The sequence below is a fragment of the Schistocerca cancellata genome, chromosome 4 (assembly GCF_023864275.1).
Source record: "Schistocerca cancellata isolate TAMUIC-IGC-003103 chromosome 4, iqSchCanc2.1, whole genome shotgun sequence".
NCBI lineage: Eukaryota > Metazoa > Arthropoda > Insecta > Orthoptera > Acrididae > Schistocerca > Schistocerca cancellata.
In genome coordinates, this window is record NC_064629.1 from 675,304,579 (window position 1) to 675,324,792 (window position 20,214).

The 20,214-nt window shown below is 38.9% G+C and overlaps 1 protein-coding gene across 1 annotated transcript in view; it reads right to left on the minus strand.

The window, feature by feature from the left end:
* LOC126183588 (26S proteasome non-ATPase regulatory subunit 5-like) overlaps window positions 1-20,214 on the minus strand; it is a 190,527-nt gene that overhangs the window by 114,435 nt on the left and 55,878 nt on the right. Inside the window, exon 4 of the mRNA XM_049925686.1 lies at window positions 3,874-4,126. Coding sequence (XP_049781643.1) covers window positions 3,874-4,126 — 253 coding nt within the window. The remainder of the gene's footprint in view (window positions 1-3,873; window positions 4,127-20,214) is intronic.

Here is a 20,214-nt window from a genome sequence, read left to right on the forward strand (position 1 = left end):
GGTTTACGCATCCTTGCCTGTTCCAATTTCAAGTACATTGCAGCTTATCTCTTTGCATCTCTTGTTAGGAAGCCCAACATTCCTTTTCCCTCAGGGTGTATACTTGTGTATTATTTTAGGTTTTCTTCTGGCATCCTTTGAATGTGTTCATGCCATTTATTTCTGTACGGCTATATTTTCTGAATTATGATTTTGGCACTTAGTTCTTTCCTTATTTCATTATGTTTTATTCAGTCTATGAATTCGTAACCAGCTAGAGGTCTTAGGAGTCTCATCTCTGCTGCCTCAATCCTCATCTGAATGGCAGTTAAGAGGACAAGCCTCTGACCCATACATTAGAACTGGCACTGCCCTTACATTACAAAATTTTAGAACTGTCTCTTTTCCAACTTTCTTAAGGAGTGTGTGTTTATGGTACATACAAACTGCTGGAATTTTTGCACTCTGTATTCTTAATCATTGTGTGTGACATGCGAGACCTCACATCCTAGGTATTTTAAAATGTTTATTTCTTATAGTGACTTATCACTAATTATTATTTTTGCTCTTACCCTAGAATGTCATTATCTTAGTTTCACTTTCAGATATTGTCATATTATAATCATTTACTACCTTGTGCAAGAACCAAGTTGCTCTCTGTAATTTATCTTTTGAGTCCAATAAGATTATTTCATCATCTTCAAACATGAATGTATTTATAACTTAATTATTAAGCTTATAATAGTGCACTACTTTATTCTGCCATGTCTCTATGATGTCATCTATGTATATGTTGTATAATGTGGGTGATAAAGGACACTCTTGGCTCAGTTCTAGACAGGTGTTTCTTGCAAATGGATTTCGTTTTTGTACTAATGACAAAGGCAATAAATTACATAAAATATGGACCACCACCTAACAATAAGAGAATCACAAAACTGTAATTTAGTAAGAAATCTGTCATCATATGACACAATTATTATATACAAAAACCAGCATGAACACTGAAAATGCTTCACAAGTAAAAAGAAGAGAAACGATTATGGCACAATACAAACGGCCTATAATTTAGTTGCATTAGACAAACCACATTTTAAAGAATATACAAGCAACTTTAATAAGAAATGACAGAAAACACAAAAAAGACAACACATTACAACCCACAGTTTTGCACATCTATTCTGCCAGCATTGTTTTGGCTACTGCATAATATGCTAGAAGGATCCACAGTTGTAAGATGATGTTATATTGCACATAATGAAATTTTCCAATTAAATTTGACTCCAAGGGTAAGGAATCACAGTCGTCACTCTTTACACTCTTTTAATAGACCGAAGTTCCCACAAACTTGAGTCTCCATGAAGATGAATTTCAAGTAAACATGTAGTGTGTACTAATGTTTCCAAGGTCATATGACCACAAATATTTATCAAGGTTGAGCCTTACTCAAGATTATGAAATGATGAAGTAAAGGAGACAGCAAACTGCTCAATCTGAGCAACACATTTCTACAGTTGGTGATATGTCATTGTCTCTTTCCCCCAAAGGGTGAATTTTACAACCAAAGTAGTTTCTACATAAGCTATGGTCCACAAGTATTGTGGCAGTCCGTTTTAAATGTATGTCTAAAGACAAGTATTGTGGCAGTCTGTTTTAACTGTGTGTCTAAAGAGAAGATGGAAGCTATTTTGTGATGTTTGAAACAAGCCCTGCCTCCCTCTTACAGGTCATCCAGCCTACAACAATGTTCCACTTTTCTGCAAAAGGAGAATTGACATGAGTTGCTGATCCCTTCTGGTGTCATGAGAGTCGTACTCTAACCCTGTGATCGACCAGGGTTAGTCTCATCACTCATTTTAAAGAAAAGAAAATAGTGAGCTAGATACAACAGAAAGTAAAGTGCTGTGCACAAAGCATATGGTAACAGCTATCTCTCAATCACTTGCTGAGGTCAGCTGTGGCATAAACAAGGTAGTTCAGATCCAAATTCTACCAGTATCATATGTAACCATAGTTCAAAACATCCAAAACCTAAAACTGCCGTGTTACAGTGTCCGCAATTTTCTGTAATACCAACTTCGACCAGCAGACAAATGTAAGCATTTCTTTGTTCTAAGACGTTTAGCGGCATGGTCGAATCCTGCATTGCCATATGTTGCATGAATCTCTTACCATTGTTCAACATGGGACCAGAGTGTAACTTATGAGAGCACTGATACAGTATTCCATTTGTGCGTGGGTGTGCTCTTTATTTTGCAAACACATTCTTATGTACATCCTCTTTCCAAACTGAGCTTCACCAGATGTGCAATATCAGTAAAATCAGTTACTGTTTCGTATATCGTATGCAGAAAATAAAGCTACTTCAAACTATTCCTGATGAAATAGCTCATCTGGATACAATTTGCTGTGAAATAGCATTCATCTCACAAATCCAAATTTTGAGATGGAATTTGTGTTTATCACAAATGAGAAGTTTTTAAGTTCCTACATGTTGTGGGGTGGACTTATGGCGTCAGTGAAAATCAATTAAGAGGCAGAAGACAAAGTTGTGGTGGCAATTCACTTTTTACACCCAGTCCTGGCTCATAGGAACAAACCACCCAAAAATTTTCTGTGAATATTTCAGGGTACATGCTACCACCTGAACATTGTTACCTTTAATCTTTCGAGGGTATTTCCGGATTCACAGCATCACTTACATGGCACTAATGTTCATACCTTCTAGCGGACTATTTGAACCATAATCAGGCCAGTCCCACAAGAATTATGAAATTTAATGAGATTTTGTTTCTTTCATCCAGTGTGCAATTGTGGCTCAGATATTCGATACATGATCAAATGACATCTGTGATGAGCCTTGTCGAATTACCCCATTCACTGAGTTGATAGGGAAACTATGTAACCGACAGGGCAGAAGTCCTAGGCTGTACACACTTTGTTACAATGTGTTATCTGTTCTTTCTTTACTTAGGTTTCTTTTTGATAACTTATCAATATATATGTGTGCAATGGTGCTTCATTTATATTTTTTGCAGATACTCATCAACAAGAGGAAAAGTCTAAGACACTGTCAGAAAGAAACAAAGCATTTTGCCACAATATGCAAAAGTGATCGAGGCATGGCTTTACAGTCATTCAGAACACTATACAAATATGAAACATTTTTCATTCTCATTACAGGTGAGTAAAACTGGTGAACTGTTTAAACAAATTTCCAAATCACAAAACCAAAGAGCATCCAGAATACGTAATACCATCATAACTGAAAACAACACTAACAATCTTTAAAATGTAGACAGGAAGCAACAAATATTCCCTTCAGACATTACTTGTTTGTCACTTTACAAAGAAAAGAATGTCCAGTTTGTAAAATTTACTAGCCAGTAGTACAAAATCACACAAGAAAGCACAGGAGCACACACAATATGGTACTGAAAATTTCTCATGACAACTCAAAATTGATGAGTAAAAACTGAATACTAGTTAAACATGACTAATACAGAATAATCTTCCTGAAGTAGTTTACTTTGAATGTGCTATTAACTGTTGTAATGTTTATGAAAAATATGAATACTGAATGATGACTGGAATGCAAAATTTCAGAACTAGCTGATACACACTTTTATGTTCGTATACTGTCGCTTATTATGACCGATTAATTTTATATGTGGTGTCTGTTCTTTTGGACACGTCCAAAAAGAACACACCATTTTGATCCTGCAGCTATTATAATTTTAGATGCTCAACCAAAGTTGATGCACATTCAAACTCACCAATTTTGTATTTTTCACTTATTTCTCACTGTACTTTAATGATCTTAGATACAAGTTCACTTTGTATTTATGAGCAGACATTATGTGTTCCAAATGTAGTTATATATGATGATCTTACCTGGCAACAACAAAGAAAGTGATGGATCAGTGTACATTTGCGTAAATTTAGAACAAATGTATATTATAACTCCTTCAGTTTCAAGGTATTTAAATCCATAACTTGTTTCAGCAAGTTTTCCGATGAGGTCTAATGCATTTAACTGCATCAGAGGATCCTCTTGTTTAACTTCAGTGATCAGTTCTGGTAATAGACCACACATTACACACTCCACGAAACCTTCTTCAGATGTTAAAGCAATTCCCACGATCACCTGAGGTTAGAACATAATTATATAGCATAAAACAAAGTGTAATTATTATTCTGCTAAAATCTACAACTCTCAAGATCAGTTACTACACAACTGAAAGGCAATGTAAGAAGTATTGAGGAAAAAAACCCATGGGAAAGAGCAGATGAGTTACTATGTAACAGTGTTCATTAACTTCCTGTGAAAGTACAAAATAAAGTGGCACAGTAGATATGAAGAATTTCCTGTCGAAGGATAAGTGTGATTGTCTACGGAACACTGAGCAACGATGTGACGTGTTAATAAAGGAGAAAGGAACAGGGCAGAGTGATAACTGGGCACAGGACAATGAGAGAGACATGATTAGAGGGAAGGGGAGAGGGGATGGGGGGTAGGGGAGGGAATTGTTATTTATTTCACTTGGCAAGAATATAGCCTTTAGGCAGCCTCTTACATCCAATCAGATAGTGCACTAACATTACAATATACATAGTACAAGAGGTGTATGGAACAACAACAACAACAACAACAACAACAACATGAAACTATTTTAATAAATATATGATATGTAGGTAATATTGATATTATTAACACTATGTTGAATAATATCCTCATTATGATAATGTCAAATGTGAGTACTGACATACTAACAGAAATGCATGGCATCAGTGCAGAAGGAACCAAATCTGGGTTAGTCTAATGGTTCATGGAAAAGTGAGAAACAATATCGTAAAGTTAGCAGATGAGGCATAAGAAAGAAAACAGAAACAGAGAGAGGTGAGGAGAGCATGGGTTGCATTCACATTGTGACAGATATGATGGTTCACTGCTAGACAAAAGAAAGGTAGTTTTGAATTGGACAGAGATTACTGGGTAGTTTGTTGACTAATATGGATGAAATGGTGGAAGGTTTACTGTAATGCGTAGCTACAGCCAAGATGCTGCAAGTATCAGATCTTGTATTGCAGTTATGGAATGACGATAGATATTTGATATGTGAAGAAAGATAACATGAGAAATTATGAAAATGATGATGCAAACAGAGACTGAAAATCAATATCGCCTATCTGGCTGAATTCACTCTAACTGAGCATCAGAAAAACTGACATTCTGCTACGCGTGTATTTTACACAAGCATTCACCGCTAGCTAGCTAGCATCTGGAGTTTTCACAATTTGAGTCACATTGAAATACGTCACAGTAAATTTGGCAGGATTAGTTTCATTTTAGTGAAGGTCACAACATTTTTTATAAATTTTTGAACTGCATATATGCAAGAGTGACTTCCTGCATGCTGTGGCAGTTTATTCTTCCCAATTTAGATGTTTGTGCAAGATTATGCCAAAATCTTATTACTTTTAATGGATAAATGGGTATCGTTGCAGAACATAGCAGGAATAATTTCACAAAACTGTTAGCTGAGAAACTTTCATTGTGATGTAAAGATGATTCATGACTTTGCAATATTTAATTTAAGACCCATTTAGTGTGCCAAATATGATACTGAATGACTGTCATTCATATCTAATATAGCAGCAGCAACGTTCATAGGGTAGTGTAATGGTACTTGAATTACGTAACCATTACGGCACCTCACCTCAACCTCTCGATACCAGCAATATTCTACTGTGTTTCTGTAAAATAGTTAACATATTTCTGTGACAACATCCAGATTTTATTTCATTAATGTAGAGGTACTTCGATAAATCGATATGTATACATTGCAATGATATTATTCTTATGTGTATTATTTCTTTTGTCACTATGATCTTTGACGTACTTGTAACTCTTATTTTTGGGCGTGTAAGCGGTTATTAGAGAGTCAAGCTTTGCTGCTTACTGGATTCGTCTCTTGGTCTCCCTCTACAGTTTTTATGCCCCGTCTCCAATCCCCCACACTTCCCTCCCACATTAAATTGATAATTTCGATGTCTCAGAACGTGATCTATCAACCGATCCCTTCTTTTAGTCAAGTTATGCCACAAATTTCTTTTCTCCGCAATTCTATTCATTATCTCCTCATTAGTTACATGATCAACCCATCCAATCTTCAGCATTCTTATGTAGCACCACATTTAAAAGCTTGTGTTCTCTTCTTGTCTAAACTGTTTATCGTCCATGTTTCTCTTCCATACAAATACTTCCAGGCAAATGCCTTCAGAAAAGACACCCTGAAACTTAATATATTCAATGTTAACAAATTTCTCTTCTTCAGAAACGCCTTTCTTGTTGTCACCAGTTTACATTTTATATCCTCTCTACTTCAGCCATTATCAGTTATTTTATTGCTTAAATTGCAAAACTCATCTAATCTGATTCCTTCAGTATTGTCTGATTTACTTCATGTTTCATTATCCTAGTTTTGCTTTTGTTGATGTTTATCTTATATTCGCCTTTCAAGACACTGCCCATTCCATTCAAATGCTCTTAATAAATCCTTCATTGTATCTGACAGAAATACAATGTCATCAGCAAACATAAAAGTTTTTATTTCTTCTCCCTGAACTTTACTTCCTTTTCCAAATTTCTCCTTGCTTTTATTCACAGCTTACTTGATTTATAGATTGAACAACATTGGAGACAGGATAAAATTCCATCTCACCGCCTTCTCAACTATAGCTTCCCTCTCATGACCTTAGACTCTTATAACACCTGTCTGGTTTCTATACAAGTTGTAAAAACCTTTCTCTTCCGGTATTTCACACCTGCTACCCAGACAATCTCAAAGAGTGTATTCCAGTCAACATTGTCAAAATCTTTCCCCAAATCTACAAATGCTATAAACATATGTTTCCCTTTCCTTAACCCACCTTGGGTCAATGTTGCCTCACATGCTCCAACATTTATCCAAAAACCAAACAGATCTTATACAGCGTCAACTGCTACCCGCATTTCCACTCTTCTATAAATGATTCGTGTCAATATTTTGCAACAATAACTTGTTAAACTGATAGTTCAGTAATATTTATGCCTGTCAGTGCCTGCTTTCTTTAGATCTGGAATTATTTCTTTCCTCTTTAAGTCTGATTGTATTTCCCTGGTTTTTATATCTCGCCCACCAGGTGGAATAGTTTAGTTGCGGTTGCTTCTCCCTAGGATAACAGCAGTTATGACGGAATGTTGCCTACTCCAAGAGCCCTGTTTCAGCTTAGGCTTCAGCTCTGTCAAATTATTCTCGCAGTATCATCTTCATCTACTTCCTTTCTATAATACTGCCTTCAAGTTGATTTCCCTTATTTAGCAACTGTGCATATTCATTCCACCTTTCAGTTTTTCCTTCTTTGGACAGATACAGTCAGTGGAGATCATTAAAAGTTCCTCTCAATTAGCAAGCACCTAAAATGTGAAGTAATGTAATTGCAAATATTGTGTCATGTAACATGGCATGTTAACAATTACATTTATCCATCAGAAAAATGCCAATTCTACATTTAATATGAAAAAAGTATGGAAAAGTAACTGGTGGAGTTAATGCCAATATAGAATAACATGGAATCAGAAGGATATCAAGATCTTACTGCCAAATCAGTATCAACATGGACTGCAGAACAGAACAGCCTTTTAAAAAGTATGAAGGAATTCTAATGTTCAGGTGGTTTTAGAGACATAACAGAAACTTTATACTCTAATGTAGTCCAAGTCTCAGTATGCACCACTACAACATGAGTAAATGTAGACTCTAGAAAATATTGTAAACATACAAGTATTACAGACATAAGCTTGTAAATGTTCAGTATCACCTGGCCGCATCTGACTGAAGGAATCACATGTGTCAGATGACACTTAACACTTGTAAGCTTATGTCTTTGGTACTTCTATGTTCACTTTGTCTTCGAGAGAGAGAGAGAGAGAGAGAGAGAGAGAGGAGAGAGAGAGAGAGAGTGGTGCTACTGAATGAATGTGAATATCAAAGGAAGTGCCCCCTACTTACTCAACTGTAAGGCAAGTTGTCATCTCCCCCCCCCCCCCCCCCCCCAAAAAAAAGAAAGTACTTTGCAAAATACGGGGTTGTCTTACATTCACAGATTAAACTGCTGTTTCCGAGGTCGACATTTTTACACTGTGTTTATTTATTTATTGTTCAGCTAATTCAATCTATACAAGATGTAGCCTCTAAGTTATTAAATACATTTTTAAGAGGTATTTGCCTGCATCTCTGTCTGCTGTTGTCTACTGCAGTTGAAGCCCACAACTGCCCCGAGTTCCTTATCCCAGTGATCTGGTGGTCTTCATTTTTCTCTGGGACTCCACTCTAAAACTGATTTTGTCCATCTTACATCCTTCGTTCGTGCAATATATCCTGCCCACTGCCATTTTAAAGACTTAACCTGTTCTATAATATCTTTTACTCCAGTTATTGCTCGTATGTCTTCACTTTTCTGTCAATCTTTCTTAGTGTGACCTAATATACCCTTATGTTAAAACTGGTAGGATACAGTGATCAAAAACTGTCTTCTTTAAGTAGACTTGCATGTTATATTTGAAAACTGTTGCACTCCTTCCATAAGCCCTCCAAACAAGTTTAATTCGACGAAAAATTTCAGGTATCAAATCCCCTTTTGTCTCAATTAATTAATCCAGATAAACCTATTCTGTAGCATTGTTTAGGATGTTGCCATTCAGTGTTACTTGTCCTGCAGCAACCACTTATTATGCATAACCTTTGTTTTAGAGTGATTTATTTTAAGTCCAACTTCCTGACAACGATCTGTTAAGTCTAAAAGAGGACTGCATTTCCATTTTACTGTTAGCTAGGACCACTATATCGTCAGCAAATCTCAGGTTGGTGAGCCTTTTACCATTCACCCTTATTCCTCTGTTGTCCCAAATAATTTCGGACATAGCCATGTCAAGAACTGCTATAAATAACTTTGGGGATACAGGATCGCCCTGCTTTACTCCTTTTCCAATGGGAAATTCACACTTGTTTTTTACAATGTTGATAGATGCTACAGATGTGTCATAAATGTTGCACAGTATGTTTATATATTTTGTTTCCACTCCTTGCTCGGCCAGTGTTTGTATGACTGCAGTGTGGCTAACAATCAAATGCTCTTCCAAAGTCAATGAAGACTAAGCATAGTGGCATTTCATACTCACTGGCTCGACTAATTGTCTCACAGTGTGTTTATATGGTCAATTGTACTGAAACTACTGCAGAATACAGCTTGTTCTATGGGCTGCGCAGTCTCCACTACCATTTTAATGTGATGTATCAGGAATTTAGTGAACACTTTAAATACAACAGGAAGTAAGCTAATGGGGCGGTAGTTCTTCAGATCATGAATACTTCCCTTTTTATGTAGTAAGATTATGTTTGCTTTGTTCCTGCAGGTTGGCATGCTGCCATTCTATATGTTGAAGTAAAGACTTTAGCCAGATGTTTCTCTGTTTCCTCCCCTGTAAGTTGAGTATGTCAATTGTCAGACCATCATGATCCCCTGCTTTGCCATTCTGCATCTCTTTTATAGCTTTTCTTATTTCTTTGGGGATGATTTTGGGGGCTACTACATCATCATCATCATCATCATCATCATCATCATCATCATCTGCACAAGGTTTTCCTAGTGGTTCATGTGTTCTTTCATATAATTTACTATAGAAATTCTTTATATGCTTTAGAATTTCTTTCTTTTCCATTATATGCCCATTATCAATCGCTGTGATTTCGTTTTTAGCAATCATAAGCTTTTGTTTAGCTTTCTTGCAGCTCCTTTTACTCTCTAATGATAATTTTAAGGTGTTTTAATTGTATTTTTGTATGTTGGCTCTCATATTCTTCCTTATGCACTTACACAGTTCTGAATATTCTATCTTGTCACAAGAAGTTTTAATTTTCATTCTTGTCTTTTTACGAGTACAGCTTTGGTTTCCGCTCTTAGTTTTCCTCGTTGTTTAGTAATTGTTTTCAGTCCACCTATTTGTTTTGCAGTTTCCATTATGATTTCAGCTAGATTTTCTTCTGTTGACTCTTCTAATCTCACTCGAAGGGCATACTGAAAATCTTTTTCCTTTCGTTTAATTTATCCATACCTATAATTTCTTTTTTCTGTGATATTAGTTTTCTTCGTTCTTGTTGAGTATTAATGTTTATTTTTGCTCTTACTATTCTCTAGTCACTACCAGTATTAAATTGATTTAAAACTGAAACATCTTCAATTATTTTGGTGTGATTTGAGATGATAAAATTATTTCATTGTGGGTCTCATGATTTGGGCTTCTCCATATCCATTTCCTATTGTGGTGTTTCTTAAAAAAGATGTTCATGATGAATAATTTATTTTATTCTGCAAATTGAACTAGCCTTTCACCCCTTTCATTTCTCTCATTGATTCCATGGCAGCCTACTGAGACATCACCCTGTTTTTTGATACCAACCTTGGCATTTAAGTCCCCAATTACCAGTTTAAAGTGGCAGTCTCATCCTGTGTAATAGCTTAATATATGGGTTGTATTAGATGAAGCTTTGGCAACTAGGATCACGTGGAGATTTAGTTTGAATAATTCAGTAGGGTGGGCACTACAATTATGTGAGGATAGGAGTGACAAGAGGGTTTCGTTGTGCTGTCAACAATGGGAATGTATATTGTGTCCCTTGCCTTTTTATGGCCACCTACCACAATCAAATTGTAGTTTTCCTGAATCCAATACTAGTTGGAATGGAACTGACTTTACATTTGGACAAATACTCAACAATAGTATATGATGAGGGCATGCTGAAAAGTAATGTCTCCCAATTTTTTATTCTGTTCTCAATATTCATTGAGGTATTACCTATCACGCATATTACTTGGTCAACTTTCCTGCTTTGCTGATTCAAGATGCAACCCTCTGCTGCTAGAGGGCTCCAAATTGTAACATGCAATATGGCAGTGTGTAATGTAACTATGTTGGTGCATGAGAAACAGCATGCTGTAATGGAGTTTCTAACTGCAAAATAGTTTTACATCTACATCCACGTGATTACTCTGCTATCCACAATAAAGTGCCTGGCAATGAACCACCTTCAAGCTGTCCCTCTACCGTTCCACTCTCAAACGGCACGCGGAAAAAACAAGCACTTAAATTTTTCTGTGCGAGCCCCGATTTCTCTTATTTTATCGTGATGATCATTTCTCCTTATGTAGGTGGGTGCCAACAGAATGTTTTCACAATGGGAGGAGAAAACTGGTGATTGAAATTTCATGAGAAGATCCCGTTGCAACGAAAAACGCCTTGGTTTTAATGATTGCCACTCCAATTCACACACCATGTCTGTGACACTATTTCCCCTACTTCCTGATAATACAAAACCAGCTGCCCTTCTTTGTACTTTTTCGATGTCATCCGCCAGTTCCACCTGATGCGGATCCCACATCGCACAGCAATACTACAGAATAGAGTGGTCAAGTGTGGTGTAAGCAGTCTCTTTAGTAGACCCGTTGCACCTTCTAAGTGTTCTGCCAATGAATTGCAGTCTTTGGTTTGCTCTACCCACAATATTATCTATGTGATCTTTCCAATTTAGGTTATTTATAATTGTAATCCCTAAGCATTTAGCTGAATTTACAGCCTCCAGGTTTGTGTGCCTTATTGCGTAATCGAAATTTAGCTGATTTCTTTTAGTACTCATGTGAATAACTTCACACTTTTCTTTATTCAGGGTCAACTGCCACTTTTCGCACCATACAGATATCTTATCTAAATCATTTTGCAAGTCGTTTTGATCATATGATGACTTTACAAGACAGTAAATGACAGCATCATCTGCAAACAATCTAAGACAGCTACTCAGATCGTCTCCTAGGTGGTTAATATAGATCAGGAACAATAGGGGGCCTATAACACTTCCTTGGGGGACGCCGGATATTACTTCTATTTTACTCGATGACTTTCTGTCTATTACTACTAACTGTGAGCTTTCTGACAGGAAATCACGAATCCAGTCGCACAACTGAGGCGATACTCCTTAAGCACGCAGTTTCGTTAGAAGACTGCTTGTGAGGAACAGTGTCGAAAGCCTTCTGGAAATCTAAAAATATGGAATCAATTTGACATCCCCTGTCGATAGCACTTATTACTTCATGAGTATAAAGAGCTAGTTTTGTTTCACAAGAACGATATTTTCTGAATCCGTTCTGACTATGTGTCAATAAATTGTTTTCTTCGAGGTACTTCATAATGTTCGAATACAGTGTATGTTCCAAAACCCTACTGCAAATCGATGTTAGTGATATAGGTCTGTAATTCAGCGGATTACTCCTACTTCCCCTTTTGGGTATTGGTGTGACTTGAGCAATTTTCCAGTCTTTAGGCACGGATCTTTCTGTGAGCGAGTGGTTGTATATAATTGTTAAATATGGAGCTATTTTATCAGCATGCTCTTAGAGTAACCTGACTGGTATACAATCTGATCGGAGGCCTTGCCTTTATTAAGTGATTTAAGCTGCTTTGCTACACCGAGAATATCTTGGCAATTGTTCTTGATTGGAATTCAGAAATATTTACTTCATCTTCTTTGGTGAAGGAGTTTCGGAAAACCATGTTTGATAACTCTGCTTTAGTGGCACTGTCATCAGTGAATTCACCGTTGTTATTGCGCAGCGAAGGTATTGATTGCGTCTTGCCACTGGTGTGCTTTATGTATGACCAGAATCTCCTTAGGTTTTCTGCCAGATTTTGAGAGAGAATTTCATTGTGGAAATTATTAAAAGTATCTCGCATTGAAGTACGTGCTATATTTTGAACTTCTGTAAAATTTTGCCAATCTTGGGGATTTTGCATTCTTTGAAATTTGGCGTGCTTTTTGCGTTGCTTCTGCAACAACGATCTGATCCGTTTTGTGTACCATGAGGGATCAGTACCATCACTTATTAATTTATGTCAACTGCTGTCGATTCTCTCTCTCTCTCTCTCAAAACATTCCACAACACTTACATGAGCAGATTGGAAGGAGTGAAGACTGTCTCTTAAAAAGGTGTTAAGAGCATTTTTATCAGCTTTTTTCAATAGATATACTTTGCGTTTCTTTTTGATGGTTGTAGGTGTTACAGTATTCAGCCTAGCAGCAACTGCCTTGTGGTCGCTAATCCCTGTATTTGTCAAAATACTCACTATTTGTCCAGGATTATTCGCTGCTAAAAGGTCAAGTATGCTTTTGCAACTTTTTGCGCTTCGAGTGGGCTCATTAACTAATTGTTCAAAATAATTTTCTGAGAAAGCATTCTGTACCATTTTGGATTATGTTTTATGCCTGCCGCCATCTTTAAATGTATAATTTTTCCAGCATATCAAGGGTAGATTGAAGCCACCACCGACTATAATCATATGAGCGGGGTACTTATTTGAAATGAGACTCAACTTTTCTTTGAACTGTTCAGCAACTATATCTTCTGAGTAGGGGGTCAATAAAATGATCGAATTAATAGTTTAGTCCAATTGTCAGGTATAACCTCTACCCATACTATTTCGCAGGAACTATCTACTTCAATTTCGCTACAAGGCAAACTACCTCTGACAGCACTAAAGACTGCACCACCAACTGTATTTAATCTATCCTTTCTGATCACTGTTATATTGTTTAAAAAAATTTCGGCTGAACTTATTTCTGGCTTCAGCCAGCTCTCTGTATCTACAACTACTTGAACTTCAGTGCTTTCTATTAGGGCCTGGAGCTCTGGTTCTTTCCAAACACAGCTATGACAATTTACAACTACAATACCAATCGTTTCTACGACTACCTTACTGTGTTTTACCTGCCCACTTTTAGACGGACGCCCCTTCTGTGGTTCCCTGAGACCCTCTAACCTACAAAAACTGCCCAGTCCCTTCCACACAGCCCCCGCTACCTGTGTAGCCATCTCCTGTGTGTAGTAGACTCCCGACCTATTAAGCGGAAGGAATCTGCAGCCTACAAGGTCACAGAACAGCCTGAGCCTCTGATTCAGACCCTCCATTCGGCTCTGCACCAAAGGACCACAGTCGGTTCTATCGACGATGCTGCAGATCGTGAGCTCCGCCTTAATCTCGGAAGCAAGACTGGCAGCAGTCTTTACCATTTCCGCTAGCCACCCGAAACCTGACAGAATCTGCTCCGATCCAAAGTGACGCACGTCACTGATACCGACATGAGCCACCACCTGCAGTTGGCTGCACTCTGTACTCTTCGTGGCATCCGGAAGCACCCTTCCCACATCCAGAATGACTTCCCTCGTAATGCACACGGAGTGCACACTGGCTTCCTTCCCCTTCTTGGCATCCATGTTCCTAAAGGACCACATTATGCGCCTAATGTTGGAGCTCCCAAATACCAGCAAACCCACCCTCTGTGAATGCCCAGACCTTGCGGGCCGAGAAGCTTCCTCTGGAACAGGGAGGATGACTGCATCCGGCTCAGAGACATCATCAGCCACAGATAACGCCTGAAACCTGTTCATCAAACAAACCAGGGTGGCCCTACGATCAGCCCCTCTGAAAGTTTTTCGCTGCCTGCCAGACTTTGGAATAATCTCCCACTCAATCACAGGTGAGGGGTCAACCTCAGTGCAGGCAGTTCATCCACACATGGAACACCCTCTCCTCCAGCACAACAATGTCAGATCACACACAAGTGCTGCGACTTCTGCAACAATCCAACACCTTAGGTTCACTGCCATCAATCATCCTCCATATAGTCCCAACTTCACCCCATCCAACTTTTGCCTGTTTCCAAAACTAAAAGAACACATTTGTTGACATAGTGATGATGCACTGCAGGCAGAGGTGATGATGTGGCCCTGTCAACAAAGTCAAACAATCTACAGTGATGGTATCAACTGGTCTCTTGTTGGGAAAATGTGTTCATCGCCAAGATGACCATTTTAAGAAATAATTACATAGGCATGAAGAACAAAGTTATAGAATGTTCTTGAAAGTCTTGTCGGGTTTGCTGCCAGATCCTAAAATCAACTTGACTCGATATTTCGGGGATCCAACTGTTCGCCATCTTCAGGAAATGCTGCTTCTGCTGATGAGTCCCGCTGAGAACTGACGCAAGATTGCAATTCGACGTCCTATATAGGCCACCGTTCAGTACACGGCGCATGCGCCGCCCATCACGGTTTCTGCCTTTCGAAACAGGGAGGTGGCGCCGCCCTTGGTGAAACATTGCTGGGAGCGATATATCGCAATCCATGCCGAACCGAAGAACGTTCAGTTTTGATGCGAGATAATACGGGATTCCATGTTTTGCTAAGAGGAAACCCATTGTCTCTGTTGATTAAATTATCAGCCAACCTAATTTCAATCGCCTCTTTATAGACACTATCCCAAAATCCGGAAATGTTGGCAATCACAACAGTTTCCTCAAATTTCATTTTGTGTCCCTCATTTAGGCAGTGTTCTGCTACGGCCGTTTTTTCCGGTTGTTGTAGCCTTGTGTGACGGCGATGTTCCACACACCTGTCATGCACTGTGCGAATAGAACGGCCAACGTAAGCTTTCCCACATTGACACGGGATTTTATACACTCCGGGTTTCCTAAGTCCCAAATCATCCTTCACAGAGCCGAAAAGAGCCCTAATCTTAGAAGGTGGACGGAACACACTCTTAATGTTAAAATTCCTTAAAATTCGTCCAATCTTAAACGATAAGCCTCCAGCATAAGGAAGAAAGGCCACAGACCTATGTTCCTCTTCGTACGCCTCCGGAGATGGTCCAAATTCCATAGCCCGACGAATCTGTTTCTCGGTATATCCATTTTCCTTAAAAACAGTCATCAAATGCTCAAGTTCTTGGGTTAAGCTGTCTGCGTCGGAAATGGCATATGCTCTCCGTACCAAAGTCCTAAGGACGCCACTACGTTGGTGTGGTGGATGAAAACTCTTAGGGTGCAGATACCAATCTTTTTCAACAGTGAAAGTGTCTTACGTTTGATTTTTGGACCACTTCAACTGTCTTCATCCCCATATCAAATTTACTATGGAGGTTGAAAATGATGGGATGCTTCCATTTTTAGACGTAATGGTTTATAAAAAACCAGATGGAACTTTGGGACACAGTGTTCACTGAAAGCCGACACATACAGATTGGTATCTGCACCCTAAGAGTTTTCATCCACCACACCAACGTAGTGGCGTCCTTAGGACTTTGGTACGGAGAGCATATGCCATTTCCGACGCAGACAGCTTAACCCAAGAACTTGAGCATTTGATGACTGTTTTTAAGGAAAATGGATATACCGAGAAACAGATTCGTCGGGCTATGGAATTTGGACCATCTCCGGAGGCGTACGAAGAGGAACATAGGTCTGTGGCCTTTCTTCCTTATGCTGGAGGCTTATCGTTTAAGATTGGACGAATTTTAAGGAATTTTAACATTAAGAGTGTGTTCCGTCCACCTTCTAAGATTAGGGCTCTTTTCGGCTCTGTGAAGGATGATTTGGGACTTAGGAAACCCGGAGTGTATAAAATCCCGTGTCAATGTGGGAAAGCTTACGTTGGCCGTTCTATTCGCACAGTGCATGACAGGTGTGTGGAACATCGCCATCACACAAGGCTACAACAACTGGAAAAAACGGCCGTAGCAGAACACTGCCTAAATGAGGGACACAAAATGAAATTTGAGGAAACTGTTGTGATTGCCAACATTTCCGGATTTTGGGATAGTGTCTATAAAGAGGCGATTGAAATTAGGTTGGCTGATAATTTAATCAACAGAGACAATGGGTTTCCTCTTAGCAAAACTTGGAATCCCGTATTATCTCGCATCAAAACTGAACGTTCTTCGGTTCGGCATGGATTGCAATATATCGCTGCCAGCAATGTTTCACCAAGGGCGGCGCCACCTCCCTGTTTTGAAAGGCAGAAACCGTGATGGGCGGCGCATGCGCCGTGTACTGAACGGTGGCCTATATAGGACGTCGAATTGCAATCTTGCGTCAGTTCTCAGCGGGACTCATCAGCAGAAGCAGCATTTCCTGAAGATGGCGAACAGTTGGATCCCCGAAATATCGAGTCAAGTTGATTTTAGGATCCGGCAGCAAACCCGAAAAGACTTTCAAGACTTATTACGCCGGGAAAGCTTACGTAATCACGTTATAGAATGTTAATAACATTTGTTTTATTTTAAAAGCTTTATGAGTTGTCACATAAATAATTTGGAGGAATTACTTTTCAGCAAGCACTTTACACATTTCTACAGGAGAGACACTACAGCTGCTACTGCTGTACAGCACTGCTGATTTTCAAGGTTGGCAACAATGTTAACTTGAAGTGGTACAATTTCACAATTCATTTATTGAAATTCAATTTCCTTATGTATTCTGCACTGTAAGAACTGTGAATTGTTGCAATCAATAATGGATGGAAATCACAGCAGTTACTCTGCTGAGAAGTTTGGGTCTACAAGTTTGCACTTCACAATTGATCTGACAGACAAGACAACAAAAACTTTAAGTTACTGGTTATTCATGAAGCATAGGCCACAAACAACTGTGCTGCAAGAAGAAAATTTGGTGTCACAGGAGCAAATGTTCATGGGTGGTGTCAGATGAAGAACATATTAAAAAATGGCAGTTCTACACACCAAACTTTCAGGGGACCGAAGCAGGAAATATTTCATGAACTGGAGCAGCTGGTTGCACAATATAATTTTATTAGTAAACTGTCTAAGTATTTGTAACAAATTTCCCTGAATTTACTGTCCTTCAGGACAGTTCTCGCAGTCAAATTACTCTTGGGACCGAGAGCTGGCTGAAACCTGAAGTCGAAAGCTCTGAGATATTTTGTGCATCATGGAACATATATCAGAAAGACAGATTAGAGGCCATAGGAGCGGGAGTGTTTCGTGCAGTTGACAAAACTGTTGTCTCTAGTGAGGTCCAAGTTGAGTGTGACAGTGAAGTTATCTGGTCACATTTAGCAGGTGTAGGTGAAACCAAATTAATTGTTGGATGTTTTTACCGGCAATGCAGTTCTACTGTGACTGTTCTAGAGTCATTCAGGGAGAAAGAGAGAGAGAGAAAAAGGGGGGGGGGGGTGGGGGGTTACAGGATAGACAGTCATGCAAAATACTTTTGAACATGTTTTCTGAAAACTAGCTTGAGCAGCTAGCTCCGCAGCCCACACGCAATGGGATCATCTTAGATCTTGTAGCTACAAATAGGCCGGAACTTATTGGTAATGCCAGTATGGGAAAGGTGATTAGTGATTACGATGTCACTATAGCAACTATGACTCTGAATGTTAACAAATGAGTCAAGAAGGCTAGGAGAGAGTTTCTGCTGGATAGGGCACATAAGCAGTTATTAGCATCTCACTTAGAAAGTGAATTGGCATCACTTAGTGACCAGTAACATGGATGTAGAGGAATTATGGGTAAAATTTAAGCAGATTGTAAATCATGGTCTGGGCAGTTATGTGGCTAGTAAGTGGATAAAGGATGGAAAAGACCTGCCATAGTTTAATAATGAAATTTGGAGGATGCTGAGGAAGCAGAGGTTGTTGCACCCTCAGTTCAAAAGGGAATGAACAAATGATGACAAGCGAAGGTTAGTAGAGATTCGTTCGTCTGTGAAAAGATCTATGCACGAAGCGTACAACAACTACAACCATCACACCTTAGGAAAAGATCTGGCAGAGAACCCGAGGAAATTCTGGACATATGTCAAATTGCTAAGTAGGTCTAAGGCTTCCATTCTGTCCCTTGTTGACCAGTCTGTGGAAATTGGAGATAGCAAAATGAAAGCCAAAGTTTTAAATTTCACATCCAAGAAATCGTTCACACAGGAGAATCATACAAACCTATCTTCATCTGACCATTGGACAGACTCCCGTATGGACGACATAGTAATAAGGATCCCTGGTGTAGAGAAACAACTTAAAGAGCTGAAAGCAAGTAAGTCACCAGGTCCAGATGGAATCCCAATTCGATTTCACAAAGAGTACTTTATGGCATTGGCCCCTTACCGAATCTATCGCCCAGCACAAAGTCCCACGCAACTGGAAGAAGGCACAGGTGACTTAAGTATATAAGAAGGATAAAAGAACGGACCTGCAAAATTAGGGACCAATAACCCTAACATCTGTTTGCTACAGAATCCTTAAACATATTCTAAGTTCGAAAATAATAAAATTTTCTGGAGACTGAGAAGCTGTTGTCCACAAATCAGCATGGTTTTAGATGGCACCACTCGTGCGTGATTCAGCTTGCCCTTTTCTCACATAATATACAGCGAACTATGGATGAAGGACAACATGCAGATTGAATATTTCTAGATTTCTGGAAAGCTTTTGATGTGGTGTCCCATTGCAGGCTGTTAATGAAGGTACGAGCATATGGAATAAGTTCACAGATATGTGAATGGCTCAAAGACTTCTTAAATAATAGGACCCAGTATAGGACTGCTGTTGTTCTCTATATACATAAATGATTTGGGGGACAGAGTGAGCAGCAATCTGCAGTTGTTTGCTGTGATGCTACGGTATATGGTAAGGTATCAAAGTTGTGTGATTGTAGGAAGATACAAGATGACTGAGACAAAATTTCCAGTTGGTGTGATGAATGGCAGCTAGCCCTAAATGTGGTAAAATTTCGGTTAATGTGGATGAGTGGGAAGAACAAATCCGTAATGTATGGATACAGTATTACTAGTGTCCTGCTTGACATAGTCCTATTGTTTCAATATGTGGGTGTAACTTTGCAAAGCGATACAAGACGGAATAAACATGTGAGAACTGTGGTAGGGAAAGCAAATGGTAGACTTCAGTTTGTTGGGAGAATTTCAGGAAAGAGTGGTTCATCTGTAAAGGAGACTGCACATAGCACGCTGGTGCAACCTATTCTTAAAAAGAGTACTTCTTGAGTGTTTGGGACCTGTACCAGGTTGGATTGAAGGAAGACATCGAAGCTATTCAGAAGTGGGTTGCTAGATTTGTTACCGGTAGGTTTGAACAACACATACATGTTACGGAGATGCTTTAGGAACTCAAATAGGAATACCTGGAGGGAAGGTGACATTCTTTTCGAGGAACACTGTTGAGAAAATTTAGATAAATGGCATCTGAAGCTGATTGCCGAACGATTCTACTCCCGCCAACATACATTGCACATAAGGACCAAGAAGATAAGATATGAGTAATTAGGGCTCATATGGA